Here is a 24,776-nt window from a genome sequence, read left to right as displayed (position 1 = left end):
GGATATGTCCACCATGATTATGGCCAACTAGCAGCAATTAGGTCAACGTCGGTTTGTGTGTTCCTCCCCGGATGGCAGGGTGCAAGGGGGGCGGCGCTTGGACTCATCCGCCCCCATTCTCTTATCCAACGTAGGATACGTACCTGACCTTGCTGTCCCCGGGCCCCAGGACCCACCAGGCCAGAAAGCTCGTGCCTGCACGCGTCACATCGGAACCTTCCACAACCTGACGCTGGGACCAGCTCCAGCTTACCTCACCAAGCCAGGCACCTCGAGAGACTAAGGTAGACCCCACCAGAGCCGATGCCCAAGCCTGTGAATCCCCCTCCAGTGACAGTTCGATTACATACACCCCATCCGAACGTGCTGAAGCTTCTGGAAGTCAACCGCGCTCGCGACTTCCTCATCCTCCACCTTCGCAGCTACCTGCACCTTGTTGGTTCTGTGAATCTCTTCTTGACATGGTACAACCTTACCATTTCACTTCTTTCACTAGGCATCGTTTCTCCGAGGAAACATGTTTCCCACCTTCACGGGCAACTCCCGACGCCCCCGGAATGTGAACCTCAGTGGCCAGAGCCTCAATCCCTTTGCCGCAACATCATGGACGCCTGCAGCAGGCTCAGGAGCCTCTAAGACCGTTTCTAATGCCCAAGCCGAACGCGCACAGAGACAGCAGGACCGAGACAGGCTGAAAGCCTCCGAGAAGATTCAGAAAACATGGAGGGGCCACAGGGTTAGGAGGCGGCTTCGAGACTCTCGCCGGGACGCCTTTGATACTCTGTACTCGAGTACCTCGGACCTTGGTACACAGCAGAGACTAGCGACGGCGTTGCCACTGCTGTTGACTACCTTCCAGACCCGACCCGACGATGTTGAACGCTTGGTGCTCTTTGCGAGAGAACTAAACACGACCAACCTCGAGTGCCTTGCCCCTAGCCACCTTCCTGCACCCAGGCTGGCACGTCTTGTTCGGATACTTGTGGATGCTCTAGGCGAACAAACAAAGAAATCGTTGGTGTCCATCTCCGAACAACGCTCGATGTCAACTAACGCTGCCTCTAGCAGTCAAAACAACGAGATCCGACTCTTTCTCAGCCTCCTAACACACATCATAAGTGTTGCCCCCGATTCACTTTCTAAATCATTTCGACAGTACTATACAGCCCTGGCAGAGATATGTGGAGTACCGGAGATGGATACGGCAGCTTTAGAGTCGACTTCGAAAGCTCTCCTCGGGCCGCTCCAAGCTGCATCCACTGATGAGTATCTGGTGGCCGCTTACGAGGCATTTGCGCTGTCCTTCTTGACTCGTCATGACCTGTATCTTGTCGAAGAGCACTCGAAAGTCATTTCCGAAAATCTCGAATCCGATCGACTCGCCTCAGCCATCAAAAGAATATATAGTGACGGACGGATACGCGGTGTTGAAAGGGAAGCCCAACTTTGGCTTCTTGCACATTTCGCTGGCTTATACCAAAGGGCTGGACCGAAGAGCCAGGGGCTTAAGCACCTAGACACGTTGCATATTCAGCTTTCGAGTTTGTCCACAGAAATCAGCTTGCGACTATCTGTTCGAGTAGCCGATCCGGCCTCGATGAATGTGGATTCTAGCAACCCGGATGAGTCGTTGATCCGCCCATTGCCTGCATACATCACCAATCAGCTCACATCTCTGGTCAACCGAGATGGAATTTCGGCGCTTTTGGCCGAGCTCACTACGTTAGTGAATCCTTTTCCTACACTCGGAAAGTCGCTCACATTATCCAGTAATTTTGGCTCTCAATCCTCAAGTCATGAGTTCCAAAGCGCCAGCTTGCTGTCCGGGTACATTCTCACTCTTCTCCGTTGTTTTCCAAGCCAGGGCGATGATATCCGTATGCGGCTCTTCCTAGGAGATGTTAGCACGGGCTTGGGAAGTTTGCCGACAATCCAGTTTCTTTGGCAGGCTATGAGCCAGACCACCATTTACAAGCAGATTTTGCAAAACTCGGCATCGGTACAAGTCCTGCTGCGCGACTACTTGTCAAAATCGTCAAAGTCAAGTGACTCGCATGAGCAAGAATGGAGACTTGTCCTTCTTTTCCTCGAGCTCTACATCTTTATTCTTCGCTTGAGCGACGACGAAGACTTTTTCAGCGGTATCTTCCCTGACATAATCAAAACTGAGGGGTCAACGTCTCGTCTACGAGCATGCGGACTTTCTCTCAGCGAAGTGAAGAATTTGACCATTGTGCTCAAGCACTTAGCTTTCACGCTACATTACAACGCCGCGGACATTTTACAAGGCATCCAACATTCCGAGCCGATCTCGATGACACAACTTGAGTCGTATTTTGGAAGCGGCAGTAGTAATACCGCTAAAACCTCGAAGGAGGCTCGAAGCCAAGACCCCAGAGCCAATGCGGCTGATACGAGACTTGACCTCGGTAGCCTGCGTAGCATCGTAACTACGGCACTACGACTTTTGTACGAACGAGATTCTCGACGGCCATTTTTGCCCCGAGACCACTGGCTCATGACATCGAAATTTGATATGGAGGGGTTTGTCAGTGCTGTTGTCGCTGAACAAGAACGACAAAATGAAGTCTCCGATTCTAGTGACGACGAAGACGGCGAGGTTGACGAAGACGCGAATATGGGTGGGCTGCATAGCGGTATTATTCACACCGTAGCCGGACAGCGAGTATCACGGCATGCACAAATTGAGAAGCTTCGGGCTCAACAACGCAAAGCACAGAGGGATCGTCTACTCGCGGTGATCGGGCCAAAATTGGAGATTCTGAGACACATGCCATTTGTCATTCCATTCGATACCCGTGTCCAGATTTTCCGCCAATTCGTCTATCTTGACAAACACAAGCGGAGGGAGGGCATGGATGCTGATCAGTGGAGAATGACGATGCTGCACAATCCTCTGCGTTCCCCCGGACGCAGTCCAGCTGGGCGACATCATGGCAAAATCAGAAGAGGCCAGGTGTTCAAGGATGCCTTTGAGCAATTCTATGAGCTTGGCGAAGGCCTCAAAGAACCTATACAGATCCAATTTGTCGACCAATTCGATACGGTCGAAGCTGGCATCGATGGTGGCGGAGTTACTAAAGAGTTCCTCACAAGCGTCACGACAGAAGCGTTCGGGCCAAGGGATGGCATTTCGCTTTTCACGGCTAACAGCAAGGGGCTCTTGTACCCCAACCCGACTGCAATGGACGAGCTCAGGCAGGTGTTGAAACGAGCTGGAGTTCCAGAACGCTCAGCCGAATGGCAAGACCAAGTCCAGAGTCTACTCCGCCAGTTCGAGTTCCTCGGCCGGATTGTAGGCAAGTGCATGTACGAAGGGATTCTGGTTGACATTGCGTTTGCTGGCTTCTTCCTCCTGAAATGGATCTCGGGCCAGACCGGAGAGAACAGCTACAGGGGCAATGTGAACGACCTCAGGGACCTGGATGAGGAGTTGTACCAGGGCATGTTGCGCCTCAAGAACCATCACGGGAATGTTGCGGATTGGGCATTGGACTTCACGCTTAATGATCAGGTGTCTTTGCCAGGGGAACCTGTTCGCACTGTCACGCGGAGTCTGATTCCAAATGGTGAGAATGTTACCGTTACCAACGATAACCGCCTCCTCTACATTTCCTACGTTGCTCGTCATCGCCTCGTTGCCCAACCCGCACAGCAAACGGCCGCGTTCCTTCGAGGTCTTCGCTCAATCATCGCCCCTGCGTGGCTTTCAATGTTCAATCAAAACGAGTTGCAGCGTCTCGTGGGAGGCGACAGCTCCGAAATCGACATTGAAGATCTGCGTCAGAACACGGTCTACTCAGGCTTGTATGAGATTGGGGATGACGGACTGGAGCACCCCACGGTTCAGCTGTTCTGGAAAGTCATGGCCAGCTTCTCCGACCGGGAGCGGCGCGACGTGCTTAAGTACGTTACGAGTACGCCACGAGCACCTTTGCTAGGCTTCTCGCAGCTCAGCCCGCGGTTCAGTATCAGGGATGGAGGGGAGGATCAGGAGAGACTGCCCAGTACCAGCACCTGTGTCAACTTACTGAAGTTGCCGCGCTACAAGAACCAGGAGACTCTCAGACAGAAGCTGCTCTATGCGGTTTCCTCGGGAGCTGGCTTCGATCTCAGCTGAGCGAGCGGTAGCCCAGTAGAGTGTGCTGGACGGGCATTCATGACGTTATGACGTGAAGATAGAGCAGATCACTAGTGTTCAAAAATGCAAATGTATCATTTTACTGCACCGCAAAAAGGCCTGCAGGGTTGTGGCTTACGATGCGAAGATGCTATCACGTGGCATAGAGTCTTAGTCTGTAGATGGCAGTGGGTGGGATACCAACCCTGAATGGGCACTTTCTTTGCATATCTACTATACTAGCACTATGTAGGGGCAACATTGCTAGCGGTCATTACCCCAAAGATATGTATGAAACACCATGGGCACTATATGACATATGTAGCAACATTTCGACCGCTCTACTGATAACTTCTCTCAAGAAGATGCGGCTTCCTCTCTCTCAGATCTAGCATCATCTGTCCAAAGAGACCATTCGCCCATGCGAACCTACAGATACCTCGTTAGCAAAATCCCAGTCCTATATCGGGGTAGGGTGAGGGAGCATAAGCGCAGCGTTTTTACCACGACTTTTTCGTAGCAAAAAAACAACAACAACACAAAAACACAAATCACGTACCATGATCTAGTCCATTTGGAAGCGTCGTGGCTGTTCACAGACTCGTGAATGAGGCCTAGACGATCGGTGGAGGCGACGAGCTGGCGCAGACCGCCGGCGATCTCGTCGTCGTCGTCCGAGGTCATGAGCTGGGCGATGAGGGCCATGGGCCAGGCGTTTCCAGGGCCAATGTGGGGGCCGCCGGTGGCGTTGAGGACGGGGCCGCGCATCTGGTAGGGATTCGAGGTGGAGAGGACGAAGCGGCGGGTGTTTTGGTAGATTGGGTCCGAGGCGGAGAGGTAGCCGTAGTGAGGGGCGGAGAGGAGGGAGGGGATGTTGGCGTCGTCCTGGGGTTGTGTATTAGATCAATGCAAAGAAAGGCGTTTTTTTTTTGGGGGGGGGGGGTGTAAGTGAGGTCGGGAGGAGGGACTGACCATGATATTGTGGCTGCCGAAGCCGTCGACTTCGTACGAGTAAATCTCGCCAAACTTGGGGTGCGTCGTCTTCCCGTGCGCCTCGATGCCCTCGCGGACGACTTTAGCCGACTCCCTCATGCGTTCGGCGAGGCCGGCGTCGATGCCGTCCATGATCTCGGCGCACGAGTTGAGGTAGCGCGCGAACATCATGTTGGCCGGGACGAAGAGCTGGTAGATGCAGCTGTCGTCGCTGGGGCGGAAGAAGCTGCGGACCATTCCCGTGCCGGCCTGGGTCGGGGCGCCGTTGCCGCTGTTGGACAAGGTCTCGGAGGCGGAGACGGCGCGGCGCTCAAAGAGGGCCGGGGAGGGGTTGAGGGTGCCGTCTGCGGCGTAGGTTCCCATGCGGAGGGCGTCTGTGGTGTTGAGGAGGACGGCGACGGCTTTGGACCAGTTGAAGCGGGCGAAGAAGTCCTTGTCCGCCGTGGCGGCGTGGTAGTCGTGGGAGAGCTGGAGAAAGGCGGCGAGCGAGTCTAGCTCGTATCTTGATGTGTCGTGTTAGTTGGACGGGGCTTCGAGGATCTGAGGGACGGGCCGGGACAAAGGGGGGGGGGGGGATCCACGTACTTGCACTCGAAGAAGGAGTAGGTCGGGTACTGAGGATAGATGTGATCTGACGCGCCGCCGGCCTCGTTGTCTGTGGGGGCTATTTCGGATTCCGCTGGTGGTTGGAAGGCATTGCAGTGAGGCGCAAAGCGGACGTAGCGAGCTTGGAGGTTAATTGCGCCGCGGTATAGGGCAGCGAGGGAACCGGCCGAGGAGTTGCGTGTAAGTAGAGAGCGGTAGCTCTGCAACTGATTACTGCTGTCCCGGAGCCACTCGGCGTTGATGTCACCGGTGATGATGAAGCTGAGCTCCTCGTCTGCATTATCTTCGGCAGCACCGGTCCAAGCGACGGTAGTGTCAAGAGTATTCGGGAACGTGTTCTCAAAGAGACGATAGAGGTCTGGATCTTTGACGAGAGCCTTCATCTCGGTGATGGTCTTCTCGACCTCGGGATAACTGGCCGTGCGGCATTCTGGCGGGGGACGCTGGTAGGCTAGCTTATGGACGCCTTCTGAGAAGGGTTCGTGAAGCGTTGCCGCGTAGTCGGTGAAGTGAGGACAGTTGGGTCTGAGATTAGCTGCCGCCAGGCCGGCGAAGGCGAGGCCGTATAAGAGGGCCATGATGACTATGGAAAGGTGTTTTTCCAACGAGGTTGCGGTCACGACCGCCGGACGTCGCGATGCCTGGCCCTCGGCGGACAGGGCATCATTATAAAAGAGCCGGAGAGGGGTTGGTCAAGTGCCTGTCCGGGTCCTCATGTTCCTCTGATCCAAGGATGAACTACAGTTCGCGTGACCTTGGATGATGAGCGGGGGAGATGATCAAGATGCGGGGGAGGAAACGTTGTATATGGAGACTAATAAGAGAACGTTGTCGTATTGCAGGAGGAAATGATGTCGTTTTGCTTGTTAGTGTGCCCACCGCAAGTCTGCCAGTACGTCAAAGTGGGGGACGAGAATGGGGAAAAGACCAGGACGAAGAAGATATTCCGGGTGAGGTGGGTAGGTTGAAGTAAACCAACGCTCAAGTCTGTGAAAGAGAGTCCATGGGCTTCCGCGACGTTTTAGCATCGAGCAGCCCAGACTGTCCACTAAGCTCAGGCCACGAATTGTGTTTTGAATGCGTCGGCGAGCTTCAACAAGGCAGTGGGAATAGATAGGCATGGTCGGTATGAGCTGGCTCTCAAACGCTGATGGGACCCTGACGCTTCTTGACAGACAAGGATTGTCCCCGACTCAAGCTTCCAGAATAGCCGGTGGGAGAGGTCAAGAATGAATCGAGGCAGTTGGAGCCAGGATGGCAGGATGGAGGAACAGGGTTCTCCGCCTTGATGCAGCTGTTGGATCTCCAGCTAAGAGACGGTAACGTTAGCCCAGCGGCAGCCACTCGGCGCCGTGCATTGTGGTGGTGGTTCGCAGGCAGGTATCCTCCGATGAAGGAAGACGCAGTATGCATTGTATGAGATGGATGGGTGGGGGAGAGAGGTCCACCGCGCTGTCGGACCGGATTGCTCGAACAAAAGTTGCTGCGAAGACATGTTCCAGAAGCTTTCTGTTGATGTATCTTGGGTAGAATGTGCTCGTGGTGGAACTGAGCGCGGATAAGCGTCCGCTTGGACTTTCCACTGGAAACCAGAGCCAAGTCGGGATGATCTATGCTCGGCTTCTGAGGTAGTCGCAGGATATCTGACGAGGCCAGCAAACGAGAAACTTTGCGCTATAATGGACCTGACCGTTACAGAAAATCGGACTACGTCCTGGACCACGGAGCGTCAGTGTGACAATGAAGGCATGCCGATGAAGAGAGCAGGGAAAGAAGAAGATGATGACAAGAAACGGTGCGTTGTGGAAGGGGGCCAACTCGGAGCACGTGGCTCTTTGTCTTGGAGACGGAGTCACAGAGTGTTCTACACTATGGGAAGTATTTCTGGCGGCGTTACTGTGAGAAATGGCTTGTGGACGGCTGACTCGGCGACTCGGCACAAACTGCACTAACATTTAACCTTATTTGTGACGACCAGGTTGGTAATTCAAGCAGCTCAAGGCAAGGTTACTGCAACGCGGCCCCCATCACTGATCAGGCTCTGCAGCTGTGCTACCTCAGCTCATCAGCCCGTCAGACCTGCTTGATTTGGCGTCGCTTCATCCTGCAGACACGACATGGTACGCTATTCGGGCCAGATTTCGACACCTACATGACCTATTTCCCCCCTCAGCCCTAGCCAGACTGGGACTTTGGAGCAGAGATTCCGCAATCTAAATGGGTGCCAAGCTTGTATCCCCAAGGCAATAGGTATCGCCATCTCAAAAAAGGGCCGGCCAGCTGCAGATGATCCATCAAGTCAATTGGTGGTCCAGCTACTCTACTGCGTATTGGCGTCGACAAGGTTACCGTTTTGGGCTGGTGGCTCCAGAGCGAGACACTTCAGGAGGCGGAAAGACATGGAGTAATACGGTATTCGTAGGGGAAGAAAAAAATAGAACCCTTGTTTGCCCCCATCCATCCATCCATCCCATCGGGTGAATTGCCATGGACGAAACTAAGTAGCGGAGGGCTTCTTAAACAAGGACTGCCTGCCCACATGTCTCTCAACATGTGTCCTGTTACCCCTTCCGCGGCATGTGCCTTGAAGCTTCGAGCTTAACCGTTCGAAATCTCATCATTATCGTTCGCACTTGCTGCATGAATCCGCTTTGAACCAAAGGGACGGAGCGAAGCACGAGCTGCCGAGACTTGCCTGACTTCTGACTTCAGCTGAAGCTGGAATTGTTGTTCATTTCGTCAGTCGTCACTTTCCGAATCAAGTTGTATCACACACCAAGGAATGTCATCCATCCCTACCAAGCTCCAAACAGCTATCCGTACATACGTCAGGCCAGAAACATTCGACTATCCCCTTGGTCTACCTTTAGGAGCCGTCTCCACTTAGTTTGCAGCTCTGACTTCTTCATCGTCAACTTTCAACTTCCACCACTTTTATCAACAATTACAATTCTTTTGGTTTGGTGTGATCCGGGCAGTCCTCACCGACATGCACTAACTCATCGCCAGATTTTTGTTGAGGTCACATCCCCATGACCGCATAAGCAGATCAATCACTTCGGCGAACTAGTCTTCGTCCGGCCCTGGAGGCATTCTGATGGGCAGAAGTTCTGTTCAACTATTTCAACTCTTGATTTAAGGGCATCTGGTGGCTGCTGGTCATTAATCGAACGGCGACCTTTGACTCCAGTCCAAGATGGCCCTCCTCGTCCCAGCCATCGGTCTGTCCCGACCTGTTCGACTGGCGGTATTCGCTGCTGTTGTCATCTGTCTGGTCCTATGGTGGCCTCTCTCCGGAACACGAGGCTTCATCAACCTAATCAGCACCAAGTCCGATTTCAGAGCACAGCGAGCCGTACTGAGATACGTCAATCCGTTAATCGGAACCACCAACGGAGGTCAGTCGGGTTGCCTAATATAATCTGGTATACATCTGACGAAACATCAGGCCATGTGTTTCCTGGTGCATCATTACCGTATGGTGAGTGATACGGCATCTTTGATCACGGCGCACAACTTTTTCTGACATTTCCACTAGGCATGGCCAAAGCCTGTGCAGACACGGACTCCAGAGCCGAGAATGCGGCTGGCTGGGTATCTGACAACTCCAAAATTACCGGCTTCTCCCATTTACATGACTCTGGTACGTCACCACAACATCTGTTTATCTGATCACAATGCTGATTGATCTAAACAGGAACCGGAGGTGTAAGAATTACTCATTCTATCGGCCCAACTCTATATCGTCTTACTTACGTTCGAACAGTCACCTTCTCTAGGCAATTTCCCTCTATTCCCTCATCCTGGATGCCCCAATGATGATTACATGGCCTGCAACTTCACAACAGAATCACGAAGCCTCTGGCGCGTAAACAACTCTATCGTGGCCCGTCCAGGCTACTTTGCTGTCAATATCTCCAATACTGTTGGCGCCGAGATGACGGCAGGGGAACGGACAACTCTCTTCCGCTTCAACTTCTCACCAAACGATACCGTATCTTACGAAAACGCAGCGGACCTCAACACGGTTGAAGTCGTGAGTAGCCCTTTAATTCTCATTGACCTCACGGACATTGCCCAGAGCAGATCGAGCGGAGGCATTCAAGTGTACGAGTCTGGCCGCGTCGTTGGTGACGGCACCTTCAGACCCTCTTTCGGTCAGGGCAGCTACAGAGCATTTTTCTGCGCCGACTTCCAGGGCGCCCCTATTCGGAAATCTGGCGTCTTCGAGGGGGACAACCCGCGCGTGACAGACAAATATCTAGCCGAGTTCACGCGTGGCATTCACAACCCTACCGGCGCCGCTGGCGCGTGGCTGCAATTTGAGCGTCCCACAAATAACCAGATCCTCGCCAGAGTCGGCCTGTCTTTTATCTCTGTCAACAAAGCCTGCGAGAATGCCGAGAGGGATATCCCCAAATTCGACTTTGACGGTAGCGTGCGTGCTGCGGAATCGACTTGGGCTGAAAAGCTCTCAACGGTGGGTGTTAGCACGGAAGGCGTCAGTGAAGACATGAAGACTGTTTTCTGGTCGGGTCTATATCGGAGTCTGCTGTCACCGCAGAACTACACTGGCGAAAACCCGTTGTGGGAGTCGTCCGAACCGTACTTTGACTCGTTCTACTGCATCTGGGACTCATTCCGAGCACAGCACCCACTTCTGACGATCATAGATCCCGAAGCTCAGACACAGATGGTACGAACACTCCTAGATATCTTCAGATTTGTTGGCAAGCTTCCAGACTGCAGAATGTCTTTCTGCAAGGGGTTTAGCCAAGGAGGATCGAACGCGGATATCGTGATCGCAGACGCATACTTAAAGAACATAACCAACGGGGTTGACTGGAAGACCGCATATGAGGCTGTGGTCTCTGATGCCGAAGGTACGTGATTAGGATTCCTACAACGAAACAGTCTTTAACATAAATTCTTCAGTGGCCCCGCAGCACTATGGCGTCGAAGGCCGCGGCAATCTGCAAAGCTGGTTTGGTCTGGGATACATCGCACAGGATCATATGGACAAAGTATCGACCGGACCACACAGCAGGTCTATTTCTCGGACCGTTGAGTACGCGTACGACGATTTCTGCATCGCCGAGATGGCCCAGGGACTCGGCCACAAAGAAGATTTTGAGAAATACATGCAGCGCAGCGCAAACTGGCAGAACCTCTGGAATCCGGCCCAAGAGGACATCATCCAAGACAAGGACAAGAAGGAGATCGAGAGGACGAAGTACATGGGATTCCTGATGCCGAAGTTGATGAATGGCTCGTTTACGTACCAGAACACGCGTGTCTGTTCGCCCAATACCGAACAGCATCTCTGCTACTTCGACACTGCCCAGGCGACATACGAGGGCTCACCCTGGCTGTATTCGTTCTTCGCACCGCAGGATATGGCAACTTTGATCAAGCTGATGGGAGGTCGGGATGCGTTTGTCGACAGGCTCGAATACTACCACAGCGGCAACATTGTCTACATGGGCAACGAACAGGCGTTCCTTACGGTGTTCCAGTTCCATTATGCGGGTAGACCCGGCCTCAGCTCGCGCACCACACGGAGCTACATTCCTTCGCAGTTCAACGCCACGATCAACGGCATCCCTGGCAATGATGACTGTGCAATGGGCGCTTTCAGTGCGCTTGCCATGATGGGGTTCTTCCCCGTCGCGGGGCAGGACGTGTACCTCGTCATCCCGCCATTCTTCCCCGAGGTGCGGCTCAAGAGCCGGGGTCCTAAGCCCGCTGTTATCCGAAAGGTCGCAAAGGATGACAAAGAACTAGCCGAGGGTATCTACATTCAAAGCGCCACCCTGAACGGAAAACCGTACACGAAGAATTGGATAAACCACGAGTTCTTCTACCACGGCGGTGTGTTGGAGCTGACCGTCGGCACGAAGGAGAGCGATTGGGGTACCAGAGAGGAAGATGTGCCTCCCAGCTATGCAGCGACACCAAAGACAATAGCGCCGTCTCGAACCCAAGGTTGATAGCGCTTGAAGGTGTATAAACAAAACAACAGCGTCAATAGAGTCATGTGAGCATGGCTTGACTGTGCCCAGTAATTATATAAAATTGCATAGAGTAAATGCACCCACAAATGTCTTGTTCTCAACTTCGCAATTATCAGTGTTAAACATTCTGTGTTCGGCCAAAATGAAGGCTACGCCGACGGCAACAGGTGCCCCTGCAGCCGAAACGACATCGGAGGGACCCAGCTCACATTTGAAATTTGCAGACGGTGATTGGACGGTTGCAGCTCGGCGCCCCAGACGTTAAACTCTTTGCAGCGTCCGACGGTTACTTGACCTGCTTGAAGTCACTCGGCTTCTCCCGGCCGTTGATACGCAGGTACCTTTCAGCTGTAAAAAGAGCATCCAAGGATACCGAGGGTCTACCTGCTGGTTGAGCTACAGATGGCTGTATTGTGCAAGTACTGACCGAGTCCAAACACCATCGACCGGTTTCTCTCGGCTATCACCACCCACAGGAAACCACAGGGCCCGAGCTGGTGGGCGGCAAGTTACAAGCATTTTGACCACCCCTCGCATTACGTATTAGAGACGGGGGGAGGGAACGAAGCTCGTCAAGATCCCCAGTGTGCCGTCTACTGTAATTGAAAAAGATCCGCCGCCATTTTTTTTCTTGTTTCTCTAGGTTCCGCTGCTAGACTTCAACCACACCACTGCCTAATTGACGAACCACAGAGTGACTTGGTCGAGTGAGAGAAACACCAATTGCGCCCGCGTCACTAGCTTTCCCTCGGCTTCCCTCTCTCAAAGCGCACGAGGGAACCGAACGGAGCGAAACCACGCCCACGCCAACTTGGACGTTCCTTGTGATAGTCCGGTTCACTAGAAAGGGACAGTCCGGATCTACGACACGATCAACTCAAGCATATACATACGCTCGCGCACATATTTCCGTAGCCAAGATGAATACCTCGGCGTCACCTCTCGCGAGGAGTCTTCAGCGCAGCACGCGCAACCTCTCAAGGTGTCGATTCCGGGCTACACGTCCCGCTCAAGCAGGACTCGCCACCACGGCTACCACCAGCTCAACAACCCAGTCAAGAAGCACGACTGGCAGGATACCATCTACACGGGGCTCTGCGGGCGTTACGATCTTCAGGCCTCTTGGCGCACGCACTTTCACGACGAGTAGGACACGACGAAGCAATGAGGACGACGAATTCGATCCGGCAACGATTGAGCGTGAAGCAGATGAGGTCGACGTTGTCATTGTAGGCGGCGGTACGGAACCATTCCACCCCCAACGCCCTCGTGCTATACATTTTGTGTCTGGATCCCAATTGAGCTGACAATGCCTTCAACGCTCCAGGCCCCGCTGGTCTCAGCGCCGCGATCCGACTCAAGCAGCTCGCCAACGAAGCCGGCAACGAAGACTTCCGCGTCCTCCTCCTCGAAAAGGCCGGCGAGATGGGTGCCCACATTCTCTCGGGCGCCGTCATCCAGCCTACGGCCATTGACGAGCTCATCCCGGACTGGCTGTCCGAGGACAACCCGGACCGCTTCGAGTACGCCACGCCCGCCGGCGGTGACCGCATGCGCTTCCTCACAAAGTCGGCCGCGATCCCCTTACCGACCCCGCCGCAGATGCACAACGACGGGAACTACATTGTTTCGCTCAACCAGTTCACAAAGTGGCTAGGCGACCGCGCCGAGGAGCTCGGCGTCGAGGTGTACCCTGGTTTCGCCGCCTCCGAGGTGCTCTACAACGAGGTTGACGGCAGCGTAAAGGGCGTCGCGACAAACGACCTCGGTATCGGCCGTGACGGGAAGCCAAAGGACGCGTTTGAGCGCGGCATGGAGTTCCACGCGCGTTGCACGCTCTTTGCCGAGGGGTGTCACGGCAGCTTGAGCAAGCAGGTCATTAAGAAATTCGACCTGCGCCGCGATAGCCAGCACCAGACGTACGCGCTGGGAATCAAGGAGGTGTGGGAGGTGCAGCCGGAAAAGTTCCAAAAGGGATCCATCACGCACTCCATGGGCTACCCGCTGTCCAAGGACCTGTACGGCGGCGGCTGGATGTACCATTTCGGGGACAACCTGGTGAGCATCGGCCTCGTCGTCGCGCTCGACTACGAGAATCCCTGGGTCTCGCCCTACGGCGAGTTTCAGAAGATGAAGCACCACCCCATGTACAAGGAGGTCCTCGAGGGTGGCAAGTGCCTCACATACGGCGCGCGCGCTCTGATTGAGGGCGGGTTCCAGTCGATCCCAAAGTGCGCGTTCCCCGGTGGCGCGCTGATTGGTGACTCGGCTGGATTCGTGAACCTGCCCAAGATCAAGGGTACGCACAACGCCATGAAGTCGGGCATGCTCGCCGCCGAGGCCGCCTTCAACGCACTCTCCTCGTCGTCCAGCAGCAGCGCGGTAGCGGAGGAGGGAGAGGGAGAGGAGGCCGAGGAGAAGCCGCGCGACACCGTCTTCCTATATGACTACGAAGACAAGCTCCGCGAATCCTCCATCTGGAAAGAACTCAAAGAAGTCCGCAACTTCCGCCCCTCATTCCACACCCCGCTGGGCCTGTACGGCGGCATCGCCTACTCCGGTCTCGAGGCGTACGTCCTGAAAGGTCGCGTCCCCTGGACGCTGAAGCACAAGACGCCGGACCACGCGGCGACGGGCAGCGCGGACAAGTTCCCCAAGATTGAATACGCCAAGCCGGACGGCAAGATCTCGTTTGACATCCTCACGAGCGTCAGCCGCACGGGCACGAACCACGAGGAGGACCAGCCGGTGCACCTGCAGGTCAAGGACTGGGAGAAGCACACGCGGGAGACGTGGCCCAAGTTCAAGGGCGTCGAGAACCGGTTCTGTCCGGCGGGCGTGTATGAGTATGTTGAGGACGAGACCAAGGAGCTTGGGGTGCGGTTCCAGATCAACGCGCAAAAGTACGTTTCCTTTACAGGTATCCTATCACGAGAGGACGTTTTACTGACTTTTTACATTTGTAGCTGCATCCACTGCAAGACGTGCGACATCAAGGCGCCAAACCAGGATATCAACTGGCAGGTCCCGCAGGGTGGCGAGGGTCCCAAGTACTACATGTCATGAGACCACTTTTATATATCCATCAGCATCATGGCTGGGAGTATTTACTACCGGATAGAAAAACCATGTTCTTTCTCTCATCTGATCTGGACAAAAGACCGTCACATCTTTTCCCCCATAAGATCGAACCAAGGACTATAGCAGGGATATCTTTATACGATATTGCTCGAGACGGAGGGAGATGGAAGAGTTGGGGCAACATGTGCAAGGGAGTGTCGAGAGCATGGGCTTTGAACATATAGAGGCCTCTTCCCGAATACAGTACCGGTGTCAATGGAGGGTTTTGTGTAACCGCACTTGGGGTGGAGGTTGTTTTCGTAGCCGGAATAGCCGGTCAAAAATGAGGAAAAGGCAGAATATCATGACAAAGAAATTGTCGAAGTTTGCCATGTGATTGCGCAGAGACCGTCTAACAATCCAAACCAGCAGCAGCAGCAGCAGCAGTAATAACTGACTACGCAGTACGGATATCCCTATCAGTCCGCATCGGCAAAGAAGGATACAACGATACCCTTACCTTACTCACCCACTGGGCAGTTTGGTTTGCACATATAAATGACGACACACGCGATTGTTCCCGTCTAGGCTGGTCCGGCAAGCTGGCCCCGACTTGGCGCGTGTATTGTGCATGTGTGCGTGTGTCCAGTGTGTGCCCAGTGTGCGGCATATCAGACGAATGCCCAACGCGTCCCTTGCCTGCATCGACGTCGAAGTTCTGGAAAGACAAGGGGCGCGCAAAAAGGCAAGGGGTCCCTACTGCCGCGACGTCGTTCCCGTCGGCTCGTGATTGACGATGGAGGGTATGGAAGGATAAGATAGTATATACTTCCCTCACGTGAGAAGCGGAAAGATGGAGGGGGGGGCCTTTGCTGAATCAAGTCGACACGTACATCGCGAGACAGAGAGAGTCCCTGCAGGAAAAATAACATTTCTTCCAGGTCGTGCTCAAGTTGCGACTGTGCGGAGTGGCACCCGATCGGAGGTAGACCCCGAGTCGGGCGGAATGCGGGAATGGGAGGGGGGCAGGTGGGAGGGGGTGAGAAGGGAACGACATCGGAGACAACCAAGGGTGCGATGCGAACTTGCGAGACACTTGTGGTTCATGAACTCCATGCGTTGGGCGAGGCTGGAACGGGGGAGGAGGGGGGGAGGCCCACGATTTTTTCCCACGGGACACTTTGCAAATGTGTAAAGAATGCGGGTTCAGTGCCCGTCTCAGTGGCTGGAGTGCAGTCTTTCAAGTCGGACAAGCGTTCTTTTGAATCTTTATTTTGAATCTCGGTCTGATGGCGTGCTTTGCGTGCCAGTTGATTGAGTCGTGTAGCTAGCTCTTTGGGTTTTGTTTGGTTTCTTACGTTTAGTTGGGAACTCTAGGTCAGTTGCTGGGTTCTGCACGCTGCCCAAAGCGAGGAGAATTGGCAGTGCGATGGGCAGCCAAACCTTGGGCGTCGCGATGGAGGCAGAAATAGGATACATACGGTGACAGTCTCAGGGAGTGGTGGTGTCAAGTTCGAGGGTGAGGGTGAGCCACCTCCATGTTCCAACGAGGCTGTCGGACTTACAAAGTACGAGTTTGATGTTTGAAGTTGCATGAGTCGCAGCGCAGATGGAGCTTTGGTAGGGCCCGCAAGGCCGAGATGCGGCCTTAAAACCGTATAGGAAAGCAAGCACCTGGCAAGCAGCGCCAGCAAGCAGCAGCTGCAAGCACGAGGTTGGGGTGTGAAAGAAAAAAAAAAAAAAAAAGGAAAAACCTTGGCCTGAGGTTTGGGGCAATGGGGCTCACACATGCATGAGTCGCGAGGGCAAAGCCGAAGGCGTGGACAAAGTACCTCGACTTGGGAATGGATCCAGAGGTACTTGTGCGTGCACGGACCATTACCCACAGTCTCGCGATAGACCTGGTACCCGATACCTTGTTGTAAGATTGCAATAAAATTTGCATCTGTAATATTGCTGCAAGCGCCCTTTCTCTGCATCCATGGCGAAGCAACGCCCAGCCATGCTTGGGCTAGAGCGACGTCAAGCGGACACAAAAGGTCGAGTTGAAGAGGTGCTGGCTGCTGGTGAGCGGACTTACACGATATTCAGTTCTCTTTGGGGAAAGACAAGTCGCAAAAGGACCTTCTTTGATGGATGTCGACAGAGTTTTTCCATCGGGCGAAAGTTCGGGTTCCAGAGATGGGTATACTGCGTATAGTCCCCAGTGATGGGCCGCGGCGTGGCAAGGCTCGCGTACCCAGTACCTTGACGCGCCAGTCTTGTTGCGGGGGCCTGGTGGGAGGAGTACGCAGTAGGAGGCGACCGACAAACACGCACCATTGATCAGACTGGCAGACCCAGCCCTTTTTCTCAATGCTCTTCCCCCTTCTCCCGTCTCCCTCTTTACCAATGGCTGGCCACTGGCCGATTGGAGCCGGTCTGAAGTCAATGACTCACACGTCGCAAGCCGTCTGTTTGCTGCCGCGGCCCATAAATTCCTGCCAACAGACCGCGAATGCCCGAAAGCAGTGCAGGCGCCATGAAAAATAGCTGCCGTTTTCGCGTTCCTGCCTGGTGGTCATGACGGTCCCTTTTGTTCCTTGTTGTTCGGTCCCCGCGTTTGTGTCGTGTCCTCGCGTCCGGGCGACATGCCGACAACGTGGTCTGGTGACCCTTCTGACAGGTTTGACGGAGAGGCCGTTCGCTCCTGTTGCTGTTCTTGCCGCTGCCGCCGCTTTGCACTGACTGAGCTCGTGTCGGAGGTGATCGTCAGTGAGGCCATCAAAGTAGGGGGCAGGCTCAGCGTTTCAGAGCGCTAGCGTGTGGTAGGAGACTGAGAGAAGAGGGTTGGAAGAGGGAAAGAAAACCCTTGGGTTGCTGGGACGAGAGGATTGGAAAAAATCATAAAAAGGGGGGAGGGGAGGGGGGGGCAGGTCAGAAAGGGGTGAGGATGGAAGGGGGGGCCCAGTCGGTGTCAATCCAGACCAACACCCCCCCAGTGGTTGGACTCTAGACTCCTGGAGTCGTGGTGGGTGTGCTGCAGCTGCCAAAGAAACTGACTGACGCGGCGCTGAGGAGCCTGTTGGAGCCTGCCTGGCTTATGTTGCTTGGGCTTGCCTGGGACAGACTGGTATCCGTACGGAGTGTTCTGACTATGGCTAGTCGCGAGACAGACAGACAGCCAGGCGGGCCTGGCACTGGCAGACTGGGAAGAAGGAGGAAGAAGCGAGCGGAATGGCGGAATGGGTCGGCAGGTCGTGGGTTATGGGTAGCGTTTGTGGTAGCGGCACCCGTACGAGGTAGCGCCGCCAGTGGGATTTTGCATTTGGTTGGCGTCCAGATGGTCTTGACACGGCCCACGGCCTATTACCCGGCTGGATTTTTGGAGGGTTTTGGGCTGAGCTGTCGCGGGATGCAGTGCGGTATCCGTAGTCCATACTCCGTACTGCGTGGTGTGAACAAACGAATACGCGCCATTCGTTCCTATTCCTCTGTTTGAGCGCATGGCTGGAGCGAATGAGATCGTCGTCATGCTCCTGTCAGATGTGGTTGGTTTCGCCGTCATGTCAGTCTTGTTGCTGTTGCTGCTGAGTGCTGACCCGTCGCGTCGTGAGGCCGTGGCGAGCAGTGCTGAAAAGAGTGTCGCATTCTGACAAGTGTGTGAAAGCCGTGTCTGTAGTAGGGAAGCGGTAGGTCAAGGTCGCAGTTTGCCCACAGCTCCGAAATGAAAGCGAGGAAGAAAGAAAAGTGCTTGCGATCGGAGTGGATGATCACGCCGGGTTGCGTTGACGGAAAAAGTGTGGCCATCAGGGATGGGCCAGGAACCTAGGCAAGCGAGTCGAGTCACAGCTGGCAGGGGGCAACGATAAAAAAGAAAGGGAAGAAAAATATACGGATAGAAGGCAGGAAAGCAGGCTCCGGGGCAACAGAGCACAAGACAAAAAAAAAAAAGGGATGGCAGCTGATGATGACATAGGTAGGATCCATCAGGGAGGGCATCTCAGCCTCTGTGGTGAAGGGACGTCCAAGAGCTGGCCAGTGGCAGGTTGGGCAGCTGTGAGAAGGGCACGCCAGAGGCAAGTAAAAGGCAAAGCAACGCAAGGAGAGGCAGAGATTCAATCAAGAAAGACTGGAAGGCGTGGAACTGGAAGGGTAAGCACTGGCCAGAATGCATTGTCGCAAAAAAAAGAAGCGACTTGGTTGAAAATTAATGGATTTCACAATGCAAAGTATAGAGACCTTAAACGCGGTGCTGCGATACTTCAGGGGCTGGGGTGGTCACAGCAGGGGTACATGGGGACAGGAAGGAGATAGAATGAAGATTTTCCAAGGCGCTGATTGGGTGCATGCCCTTAGCGTGGCCGCTAAGCACAAGCAATGTCAAGCAGGACCAACCGCCACGGCGCACTGGCTGCCTGGGGCCCCTGGGTTGTGTGGCAGGGGGGTGTCGTTGGGGCGACTGCTCAGGTAGGCCATGGCCAAAATTATAAAGAGGCAGGCCTCCCTCCAACCCGCTTGTTTCGAAATTCTTGCGCGGAAGCTCCGACCGACGGCCTTGCGTAGTCATCCATTCACGTTCGGCCTTTCTAATCTTCCTTCTCCACCCCCACTCAATCCATCCCCAATCCTCCAATCACGACTCAGAGATACGATTTCGCATCGTCCTTGTCGTCATCGTCATCGCAACATCCACAAGTCCGATATCCACGATAGACACATCTGCTGTCATCAACCTACACTCTACTTCCTCGCGATCCTTCTGGACAACACAGCTCGCTGTCGCGACTCTTGTTTCCACATCTCGGAAGTCGACTTTTACTCTCTCTTCCTCTCCCTATTAACCACCCGACGAACCCGTCAATCCTCAGAACCCCCAGGCGGTATACCTTCTTAACTGAAAGTGTCCCCCCGGATCTCGTACTCTGAGACGAGAAAAGAACTGGAATACGTTCCTTTCGAGACATATCTTCGTCAGACTTCCCGCGCGAACCCCTTCCGACGACACACCAGGTCGAGAACGAGTCCGTTGCACTCTGTAGACATCGCACGCACCGTCGCCGAATAGAGACACCGTGCTTTGAACCGTGACGAGGTATCCAGAGACGTCGAGTTGATTGCTGGCATCTGGGTCATTCGCGACATTATCGAAGCGACGCCTACGAAACCCACGACCTTCTCGTCGACCTACCTCATTTGATCCATTTGCATCCCGTTCCCGCCGCTGTCACAAGCTCGGCACTGATCGCAAGAAAAGTCGCATCGCAAGATACACGCGCATACCTACATACCTACTGCCCAGCAGATACTGTAGGGGAGACATTTATTTGTTCATCTCCAACAATTGGTATGCCCTCCTTCCTTTTCTCTCCTCTCTTGTCGTGGTCGGGGTGCCTTCCTCCATTTGCCCGCCCATCATCTCTGTCGTGCCTTCCCATCTACCACAAACCGGTGGGGGTGGTTGGCGCCTGTGATTGGCCCCCAACCTCCGAACATAATGTTGCATCTTTTACTTCACCAAAGTTTCCCATCAACACAATATTGCCGCGCTTGACCCATTTTCATATCTTTTCATTATCACTTCACAGTCCCCATTTTTGGAGCCACGCTTCATACTCTTATCATTATTACAATCGATTCGAGAAACGAGACTAACTAGCAAGGCTTCAGATCTGCTCTTATTCTCGGTTTCAGGTCATCATCCATCCACCGCAATCATGGAGGCGATTCAGACCCATCCCACGAGTGCGGCGCAGGCTAAGGCTTTCACCGCGCCCGGCTCCCTCTCGTTCCCCGGCGGCGCTCACGAGCTCCCTCCCCAGGCGAACGGCGACAAGGCGGCCGTCAACGGACAAATTCCTGTGCCCAACGGCCAGCAGCCTGCAAACGGTACCGGGGTGACACCCGCGACACCTGCTGCGACGCCTGCCGCGACACAGGGTGGCAGTGGTTTGACTCCTACGTTGCAGTATGTATATCACGAGTGATCTTTTTTCTGCTCAATGAGGCTTATCTCGCCTACTCAAGGAACATCGTTGCCACGGTAAACTTGGACTGCCGCTTGGACCTCAAGACGATCGCCCTGCACGCGAGAAACGCAGAGTACAACCCCAAGGTGAGACAATATGCCCACTCGAGTTGCACTGTCGCTGACTCTGACTTTACAGCGTTTCGCTGCCGTCATCATGCGTATTCGTGAGCCCAAGACCACTGCCCTGATCTTCGCTTCCGGCAAGATGGTCGTCACCGGTGCCAAGTCCGAGGATGACTCGAAGCTTGCGTCTCGCAAGTACGCCCGTATCATCCAGAAGCTCGGCTTCAACGCCAAGTTCACGGACTTCAAGATCCAGAACATTGTCGGCTCTTGCGATATCAAGTTCCCCATTCGCTTGGAGGGTCTCGCTTCGCGCCATCACAACTTCAGTTCTTACGAGCCTGAGCTGTTCCCTGGTCTTATCTACCGCATGATTAAGCCCAAGATTGTGCTCCTTATCTTCGTCAGCGGCAAGATCGTCCTCACCGGTGCCAAGGTGCGAGAGGAGATTTACCAGGCCTTCGAGATGATCTATCCCGTGCTTCAGGGTAAGTACCTTTTCTTAATCTCCGGTCTTCACCTACTAATTATTCTTTAGATTTCCGCAAGGTCTAAACAGACACTTGAACACATGGATAGATCATTGACCCAGTCGATGTACTACCACCATACACAAAACCACCGACTTTGTACGACTAGACACTTTTTTCACGATACCACGAATTCTTTTTCGCACACAACCCCCAAAAAAAATCGAGCGTCCGTCACCTGGCAACATGGTCGTGACACAATCATCGACGCACGTTCTGCTCACTTCATCTTTTTCGTTGCATTGCATTGGCGTTGGTACAGGAGGTAACCTGGGCCGGAAGTTTCCGGTCAGGTGGTTGATTCAAATGAAAAGAATAAGATTTCTCAATCCGCGGCACTACATAGACTGCTCGTGGCACCGTCGACGGCAGATGCGCAGGTCGACCTTGCCGTTTTTAATGGACTCGACTTAGATGCATTGGGGTCTCGGACCGGATGGGGGATGATCAACGGGGATGAGACGGAGTTGAAGTTGCCTCCTGGACAGTAGGTCGGGAGGGACTGCTGGTGGAAGGGGGGAAACCGGTTTTGCAATGATCGTTGCCTAGTTTCAGGCAACATAACCGATCACTCAAGTCTTACTCTACGTTCAGTCTGCGAGTTTGATTCGAGTTGACAAGTCGGCATTATCTTTTAGTACAATGCCAACACCCGGTTTCTATTACATGTCTGTGCCTGCCTTGTGATGGTGACTAGTGACTGATGTATCTACGTACTACTGTCGAACGTACTCATTACACCTCGTAATAGACTTGAAACTCACAACTCCTTCAACGCGAGCTCTGTCCCCTGTGGCTCTTGATATTATTTCATGACTGTACATTTTAAACAGCTTTATCTCTACGGTCGCTACATGGTATCTACATTCAGCATATACTTACATCAATGCGATTCCGTTGGGTGGATGGATGGGTGTTAATTCTTCCGTCTACAACTTGGCTTGCTCCTGCTTCAGCAAGAGACCAGGTATGCCTCCTCGGCTCCCGTCCTCCGTCATGATGTGCTCGTACAAATCCGTCACGTCCGCCTTGCTCTTGACCTCCCTCCACCGCCACTTCTCGGTGAAGACCTCGTCGCCGCGGCGCTCGAGCACGTTTACGATTTCGCGACCGAGCACGGGCAAGAACTTGAAGCCGTGGCCGCTGCCGCCGGTGGCGACGAAGAGGTTGCGGGCGGTGGGGTGGTGGCAGACGAGGAAGTCGCCCGTCTGGGTGTCGGTGTACCAGCACAGGCGGGTGTGGACAAAGGGGCGGTCGTGGATGGCGGGGATGGGGACGATGGTGCGGACTGCTTTGCGGAGGGCGGCGACGCCTTCGGCGGGGAATTTGAGGTTCGGGTCGGTGAGGTGGGTTGCCGGGAGGGAAACTGTCGACTTTGTCGAGGGCGGGGTCTGGGGCGAGGGGTGGGGGATGGCGGTCGGGTTGAGGTAGCCGAAGGCGTGGCGGGCGACTTTGAGTTGCAGGCCTGAGGGGGGGATCATGAAGAGGCCGGTGCTGAAGTTGAGGGTGACGGGCATCTTGCGGAGGACCTCGAGCTCGTCGGGGGTGATGTCGATGTAGCCTACGGCCTGGCCCGTGGCGATGGCCTGGCCGGAGAGGTCGACGAGGGCGCCGGTCCAGGCGCCGGCTGCGACGACGACGAGGTCGGCGGAGAGGACGGAGCCGTCTTGGAGGGTTGCGCCTGTGACGGTCGACTTGTCGGGTGTGTAGTTTAGGCGGGTCGCGACGCCGGACACAAAAGTGACACGGTTAAGAGCCACGACTTTGCGCGCGAGGTAGGACATTGAGGCGCCGGCGTCGGCCCAGCCCGCGAGCGGGTTGATGTAGCCCCATGTGCCCGGGGCCTCGGGGGTGCCGAGGTAGTCCTTGATGGCTGTGGGAGTGGGCAGCTCCTTGATGATCTTGTCGCCGTCCTTGCCTGCCAGGGAGACGACGTTGTTGTAGCTTTCGCGGACGTATTCGAGCGAGGTCTTCTTGGCCTTTTGCTTGGCGTCGGCGTTGGTCTTTGCTGCTGAAGCGGAGGAGGAGGAGGAAAAGTACGATGTCGAGGCCGTGGCGACGGGGTCGGCGACGAGGCAGAGGCCGGACTGGCTGTAGCGGCCCTCTGCGCCGAGGTCAGAGGGGTGGGCGGTCTTGCGCCATTCTGTCTGGGCCTCGGCGGCGAGGGTCGCGTAGGCCGGATCGGCGTAGTCTGCGCGGATGATGCGGGAGGAGTCGACGGAGGCGGCGTCCTCGCTGGGGCCGGGGATCGGAGAGCGGTCGAGGACTGTGATCTTTGTGGAGGCGTAGCGTGGGCGCTGGGCGAGCTCGTAGGCCGTGGTCAGACCGAAGATGCCGGAGCCGATGATGAGGATGGAGGAGGGTGCTGGCTCTGTCGCCGCTGCCGCCGCCGGGTCGGAGGGCATCTTGTGGCTCTCGTCTGGTGTTGGTGTCTGTGGATGGAGTTTCGTATGCTATCGGAGCGGGTACCCGGCGCGGGAGCGGGAGGCAGGAAGATCACACGGGGTAAGGTAGAGGTACTTTTGAGAACCTTTGAAGCCAAAAGGGCAGGAGAGAAAACATTACCTTAAGAAATGCGACGGACAGGATAGGACGAAGAAATAATAGTGCGGGTCGATCTCTGGGAGTGGGAATTGGCGGTGCGGAAAGCTCACCGCACGCGGCCACACGTACGAGGGAAGGGCGTTATCGGAGGTCAAAATTTTTTCTTCCTTTCCTCTGCAGACTGCTGGGGGAGTCTGGGCTAGGTTATCGAATTGGGTGGGAGGTCGGTAGCGTCTCCCGACTCCCGGGGGTAAGGTAGGTCTCGCGTCGACTTGCTCGCTGGAAATGGCGTTGGCGGGGTCATTTCATCGGTGTATCGTAAGTTTTTCCTCCACCCCGGACGAGGGACAGACCTGGGAGTTTGTTGGAGTGCGGGCTTGCTTGGCGGGGGCGCCGACCGGTGTCTTTCTTCTCCCATTTTCTGCCTTCCCCTGCGACCAGGCGTGGGATGGGGGGGAGTCTGGAGGGGTCATCATGTAAGGTCAATGGTGTTGGTGGGGGGTTCCGCCAGTTGGGAATAGTCGGGATCGGTAAGGTTGGTTTGCAGGTTGGCCGACACTTGCATGAAGGGAAAGGTTTGGCGGTGGGTTAGGTGTTGCGGCAGTACGAGACGGACGTGGTCGCGTGGTTTTTGAACCTGTACAGGCTTGGCTTTTCCGATGTAAGCGGCGGATGAGTGGATATGTTGGTTTTCTTCTCACTCAAGAGGAAAATGGCAATTGACGATGGTGAGCATAGCAGAGCGTTGATGTTCCTGGACTCCCCTCGGCGATGAGCGATGGTTGACGGAAGATAATCGACGTCATCCTGGCAGG

At 54.8% G+C, this 24,776-nt stretch overlaps 9 protein-coding genes across 9 annotated transcripts; 4 read left to right on the top strand and 5 right to left on the bottom strand.

Annotated features, from left to right (window-relative positions):
• Positions 1–517: 517 nt before the first annotated feature.
• CCOS01_09237 (HECT-domain-containing protein) lies at positions 518–4,141 on the top strand (the record flags this gene model as incomplete). The annotated part of the gene is made up of 1 exon (XM_060457396.1): positions 518–4,141. The coding sequence occupies one exon, from the start codon at positions 518–520 to the stop codon at positions 4,139–4,141; it is 3,624 nt and encodes a 1,207-aa protein (XP_060312096.1).
• Positions 4,142–4,482: 341 nt separating this feature from the next.
• Positions 4,483–6,318, bottom strand: CCOS01_09236 (uncharacterized protein; the record flags this gene model as incomplete). The annotated part of the gene is made up of 4 exons (XM_060457395.1): positions 4,483–4,570; positions 4,701–5,026; positions 5,114–5,636; positions 5,720–6,318. 4 exons carry the CDS (start codon positions 6,316–6,318, stop codon positions 4,483–4,485), a joined length of 1,536 nt encoding a protein of 511 aa, XP_060312095.1.
• A 2,618-nt stretch (positions 6,319–8,936) lies between these two features.
• On the top strand, positions 8,937–11,730 carry CCOS01_09235 (glycosyl hydrolase family 92; the record flags this gene model as incomplete). Its single annotated transcript, XM_060457394.1, has 6 exons — positions 8,937–9,138; positions 9,189–9,221; positions 9,279–9,383; positions 9,438–9,448; positions 9,507–10,623; positions 10,676–11,730. The coding sequence occupies 6 exons, from the start codon at positions 8,937–8,939 to the stop codon at positions 11,728–11,730; spliced, it is 2,523 nt and encodes an 840-aa protein (XP_060312094.1).
• A 944-nt stretch (positions 11,731–12,674) lies between these two features.
• CCOS01_09234 (electron transfer flavoprotein-ubiquinone oxidoreductase) lies at positions 12,675–14,820 on the top strand (the record flags this gene model as incomplete). Its single annotated transcript, XM_060457393.1, has 3 exons — positions 12,675–12,993; positions 13,082–14,657; positions 14,721–14,820. The coding sequence occupies 3 exons, from the start codon at positions 12,675–12,677 to the stop codon at positions 14,818–14,820; spliced, it is 1,995 nt and encodes a 664-aa protein (XP_060312093.1).
• Positions 14,821–16,187: 1,367 nt separating this feature from the next.
• Positions 16,188–16,793, bottom strand: CCOS01_09233 (uncharacterized protein; the record flags this gene model as incomplete). The annotated part of the gene is made up of 1 exon (XM_060457392.1): positions 16,188–16,793. One exon carries the CDS (start codon positions 16,791–16,793, stop codon positions 16,188–16,190), a length of 606 nt encoding a protein of 201 aa, XP_060312092.1.
• A 32-nt stretch (positions 16,794–16,825) lies between these two features.
• On the bottom strand, positions 16,826–17,337 carry CCOS01_09232 (uncharacterized protein; the record flags this gene model as incomplete). Its single annotated transcript, XM_060457391.1, has 3 exons — positions 16,826–16,859; positions 16,895–17,088; positions 17,254–17,337. The coding sequence occupies 3 exons, from the start codon at positions 17,335–17,337 to the stop codon at positions 16,826–16,828; spliced, it is 312 nt and encodes a 103-aa protein (XP_060312091.1).
• Positions 17,338–18,357: 1,020 nt separating this feature from the next.
• CCOS01_09231 (uncharacterized protein) lies at positions 18,358–18,603 on the bottom strand (the record flags this gene model as incomplete). The annotated part of the gene is made up of 1 exon (XM_060457390.1): positions 18,358–18,603. One exon carries the CDS (start codon positions 18,601–18,603, stop codon positions 18,358–18,360), a length of 246 nt encoding a protein of 81 aa, XP_060312090.1.
• A 1,907-nt stretch (positions 18,604–20,510) lies between these two features.
• CCOS01_09230 (transcription factor TFIID) lies at positions 20,511–21,442 on the top strand (the record flags this gene model as incomplete). The annotated part of the gene is made up of 4 exons (XM_060457389.1): positions 20,511–20,761; positions 20,821–20,908; positions 20,961–21,375; positions 21,426–21,442. The coding sequence occupies 4 exons, from the start codon at positions 20,511–20,513 to the stop codon at positions 21,440–21,442; spliced, it is 771 nt and encodes a 256-aa protein (XP_060312089.1).
• A 904-nt stretch (positions 21,443–22,346) lies between these two features.
• CCOS01_09229 (FAD dependent oxidoreductase) lies at positions 22,347–23,822 on the bottom strand (the record flags this gene model as incomplete). The annotated part of the gene is made up of 1 exon (XM_060457388.1): positions 22,347–23,822. One exon carries the CDS (start codon positions 23,820–23,822, stop codon positions 22,347–22,349), a length of 1,476 nt encoding a protein of 491 aa, XP_060312088.1.
• Positions 23,823–24,776: the final 954 nt, after the last annotated feature.

The sequence above is a fragment of the Colletotrichum costaricense genome, assembly GCF_030867565.1.
Source record: "Colletotrichum costaricense strain IMI 309622 chromosome Unknown Scaffold_9.1, whole genome shotgun sequence".
Taxonomy (NCBI): Eukaryota; Fungi; Ascomycota; class Sordariomycetes; order Glomerellales; family Glomerellaceae; genus Colletotrichum; species Colletotrichum costaricense.
The sequence above is the reverse complement of the archived record's forward strand: the minus strand, read 5'-3'. Positions and strand labels throughout refer to the sequence as shown.